Source organism: Columba livia, unplaced genomic scaffold (genome assembly GCF_036013475.1).
Source record: "Columba livia isolate bColLiv1 breed racing homer unplaced genomic scaffold, bColLiv1.pat.W.v2 Scaffold_127, whole genome shotgun sequence".
Lineage (NCBI taxonomy): Eukaryota > Metazoa > Chordata > Aves > Columbiformes > Columbidae > Columba > Columba livia.
This window is the reverse complement of record NW_027043024.1, coordinates 271,735-275,935: the sequence shown is the minus strand read 5'-3', so window position 1 is coordinate 275,935 and position 4,201 is coordinate 271,735. Positions and strand designations below refer to the sequence as shown.

The 4,201-nt window shown below is 49.9% G+C and overlaps 1 protein-coding gene across 1 annotated transcript; it reads right to left on the bottom strand.

The window, feature by feature from the left end:
• Positions 1-2,128: 2,128 nt before the first annotated feature.
• On the bottom strand, positions 2,129-3,181 carry LOC135577614 (olfactory receptor 14A16-like). The gene has a single exon (XM_065047746.1). It carries the CDS (start codon positions 3,179-3,181, stop codon positions 2,129-2,131), a length of 1,053 nt encoding a protein of 350 aa, XP_064903818.1.
• Between the last annotated feature and the right edge of the window lie 1,020 nt (positions 3,182-4,201).

Here is a 4,201-nt window from a genome sequence, read left to right as displayed (position 1 = left end):
AAAGAAAGAAGGAAAGAAGGAAAGAAAGAAGGAAAGAAGGAAAGAAAGAAAGAAAGAAGGAAAGAAAGAAGGAAAGAAAGAAAGAAGGAAAGAAAGAAGGAAAGAAAGAAGGAAAGAAAGAAGGAAAGAAAGAAGGAAAGAAAGAAAGAAGGAAAGAAAGAAGGAAAGAAAGAAGGAAAGAAAGAAGGAAAGAAAGAAGGAAAGAAAGAAAGAAAGAAAGAAAGAAGGAAAGAAGGAAAGAAGGAAAGAAGGAAAGAAGGAAAGAGAGAAAGAGAGAAAGAAAGAGAGAAAGAAAGAGAGAAAGAGAGAAAGAGAGAAAGAGAGAAAGAAAGAAAGAAAGAAAGAAAGAAAGATAGATAGATAGATTGACACCTTCCTTTGCTTTGGATCTTTGTCTTCAGTTCTTCTTATTTTAATTTTCATTGACATCAACTGACATCTGATGGGCCTGCAGGCATGAAGCCAAGATCATGTTGTGTCTTGCACAGCACCCCATGCCCTCTGAACCTTCCCTGCCCAGGACTCCTCACACGTTGCCCAGAGCGAGTCACACTGAGGTGTTGGCTGGTTCACTGGCTGAGATGTTGGTTTAGATGGTCACCGACAGCACAGGTGGATCCTGCCCCATCATCATCTGCTCTTTTATTTCTTATTGTTTTCCTTCTTCCTGGTTGCTCATGATGAATTCGCTACCTGAAGTGCAAAGCCAATCCCACACCCAGAGATGAGATCTTGTTTATTCCAGAGTTGTGCAAGTCTGGATGCTGGAATGAAACCAGCACAACAGATAGAGAAGGAACATCTATTATATACAAATCTTATCCCTACATTCAGACCCTCCCGGCAGTCCTAAAGAGCCAAGTGCTTACACATTGGCATATTGGTTACATAATCATTTTACCACTACACATGCTTGTTGAGAGAGGCTCCCGGGCTGAGCCTGGGGCTCCCATCCTGGGGATGTGTGTTTTAGTATTATAATGAGCGTAAAAGGAGCAAAGCTCAGCTAAAGGACACTTTATGTAACCGTCTTGAGACAGATGTTAAAACAAGACTCAGCTAATTGTGCAGGCTCCAGAGTGTCTGCGCTGCAAGGACAGTATTCTTTGCAGGTTCTGATTAGGTGTTTAAACGTCACTTTTATCTTTGTTAAAGTATCAGACTGACCAAAACTGAGAGGATTTACATATTTTAGGTTAGCAATTGTAGGATGGTGTTTTTGCTGACTCAGGTTCATGTCAACTCACATACATGATGTGCAGGCTCACATCTCATCTGTACAAAGCAAACACGAACGTCTCACCTACTCATCCAGTGTAATTCCATGGAGGGACAAAGAACTCTGAGCTGGGGTGAGAGGCCAGAGCTGGAAATGGTGGTTGTGAGGGGCCAGTCCATGGTGATTGACCTGAGGCTCCTTCCATGGGGTGCCCAGTGCACAGGGGCACAGCCCAGCCCCTGCTCTGCTGGTCCTGCAGGTCTCTGGCAGGAGCCTGGCTGTGAGAGGACACTGCTGTGTGCCAGCCCTGCACACACACACTGTTCAGATGCACACTGATGTTTCATCTGTGGCCAATTCTGTAGGAATAAGCTTGAGTGAAACATCATGCACTGCTCAAAGAAGATCATTTTTCCTTGTGGAAGTACTGTTACTGAGGCCAGCTCCGTCACAGCAGTGTCCATTGCCTGTCCCTGCCTGCGCTCACAGGACTGACACACAGCAGGATGGTGACCAAGCTGCCAGAGCGCTCAAGCCTTGCACCGACACCAGGGATGAGAAGGAGAGTGTGGGAGTGGAACCAGAACAGCTCTGGAAGAACAAGCGCTGCTGCTCCCTGGCAGTGCTGCCATGATGGACTCTTTTCCCTTCCACCCATCACGGGAACCATGCCAGAAGCTCTAAAAAGGCCTTGCAGGAAGGATGTAGTGAAAAACGAGTCACTAAAGAGCCCTTTATTTTGTTTAAAGACAAGGAGAGCACAGCTCCTCATTTAAACAACCAGTGGCTATAAAAGAAAAGCAGACAAAGAATTAGGAAAGCGGACGACAACATTATCACAATAAAAACCCTACTAACAACAACAGACAATCCAGATGACAGGCTGGATCTGTAGTTACATTGAAACAACTATTTAGAAGCAGATGAGCAGTTTAATGATTCAGAAAACCATCCAGTCATCAGTTTCCTCAGGGCGTCCTTGAGGTCCTGGTTCCTCATGCTGTAGATGAGGGGGTTCACTGCTGAAGGCACCACTGAGTACAGAACTGACACCACCAGGTCCAGGCTTGGGGAGGACATGGTGGGGGGCTTCAGGTTGGCAAAAATGGCAGTGCTGATGAACAGGGAGACCACGGCCAGGTGAGGGAGGCAGGTGGAAAAGGCTTTGTGCCGTCCCTGCTCAGAGGGGATCCTCAGCACGGCCCTGAAGATCTGCACATAGGACAGCACGATGAACACAAAACACATAAAAGCTAAACAGGCACTGACCACAAGAAGCCCAAGTTCCCTGAGGTAGGAGTGTGAGCAGGAGAGCTTGAGGATCTGGGGGATTTCACAGAAGAACTGGCCCAGGCCATTGCCCTTGCACAGGGGCAGTGAAAATGTATTGGCCGTGAGCAGCAGAGCATTGAGAAACCCAGTGGCACAGGCAGCTGCTGCCATGTGGACACAAGCTCTGCTGCTCAGGACAATCCCGTAGTGCAGGGGTTTGCAGATGGCAACGTAGCGGTCGTACGACATGACCGTGAGAAGAAAATACTCAGTTGAAATGGAAAAGACAAACAAAAATAGCTGTGCAACACATCCTGTGTAGGTGATGGCCCTGGTGTCCCACAGAGAGTTGGCCATGGATTTGGGGACAGTAGTGGAGATGGAGCCCAGGTCCAGGAGCGCGAGGTTGAGCAGGAAGAAGTACATGGGGGTGTGGAGGTGCTGGTCCCAGGCTATGGTGGTGATGATGAGGCCGTTGCCCAGGAGGGCAGCCAGGTAGATGCCCAGGAAGAGCCAGAAGTGCAAGAGCTGCAGCTCCCGTGTGTCTGTGAATGGCAGGAGGAGGAACTGGGTGATGGAGCTGCTGTTGGACATTGGCTGCCTGTGGGCATGAGGACCTGTGCAAGGAGGAAAAGACAGTGACAAGTTAGGGGAGACTTCTCTGAGGAAAATAAACATGCTGTTTCTCATGGAAAACGCCCTCCCTGATGGAGGGATGTTTCAGGTCATTCTCTCTTTCAACCAAGTGAGAAAAAACTGTTCATCACAGTTTAAACTGCAGCTTGGGCATCTGATTTCCATGAACACAGCTCTGGGGCAAAACCCCCTGAGCTGGTGTCAGAACAAAAACTGGCCCACACTCGCACCCCAACCCCAGAGAGCAAGAGCACCAGGGACAGGTGGAGAAACAGGGAAGGACACTGCAGTGCTACCAGAAAATAAAGCAAGGACAGAAAGGCAGACGGGCATGCTGTGGAACCTTCTCCTGACCTGGCTGTGCTGCTGCCACTCACATAGTGACACTGGAGAGCAAGTACTTTTAGCACCTTTTTTGAGTACCACGTTCCAGGAACCCTTCACCTGGAGGTCCAGCTGCTGAGGTGGAGACTTGTGACCTGGACCCCATGGCTTTGGGGCAGAGCGTCTGCTGGGGAGGAGAGGAGACCAGGGGTTGCACTGCGAAATGTGTCTGCACTGCAGGGGATTGCAGGGGGGGGTTACTAAATCCCGTCCCTGGCACATCTGGTAGGAGCTCCTTCTCCCTGCCCATGTCTGTGCTGCCTGCAGCTGTGTCTCTGTCCCTATTCTGCTCCCTGTCAGTGTCACAGACCCTGTCCCACCCACTGTGTGCTCAGCTCTGTCCTGCTCACACCTCCTGGCACTGCCCAGGGGCAGCTCTGTGTGTGCAGGGGCTCAGGAGCAGGTCAGATAAGTCCTAACGAGAACTGGGGTCTCAGTGTCTCCTCCAAAGAGAGAAATAAATCCTCATCTCCCACTGCACACCCAGACAACCGAGAGTGGAAAACTGAAAGCACAGACTCCTTCCCTTGTGGCTGTTCCTGTGTTGATGACGTTGTTCTGAAGGACCCTCTGCCATGTCTGAGGGGGGATCTGGAGCTCTGAGCAGCCCTGACCCACACAGCCCCCTTCAACCCCACAAGCTCCCTGCCTGCCCTGCCGGGGGTCGCTCCTTCCACCCACAGCTGCTGC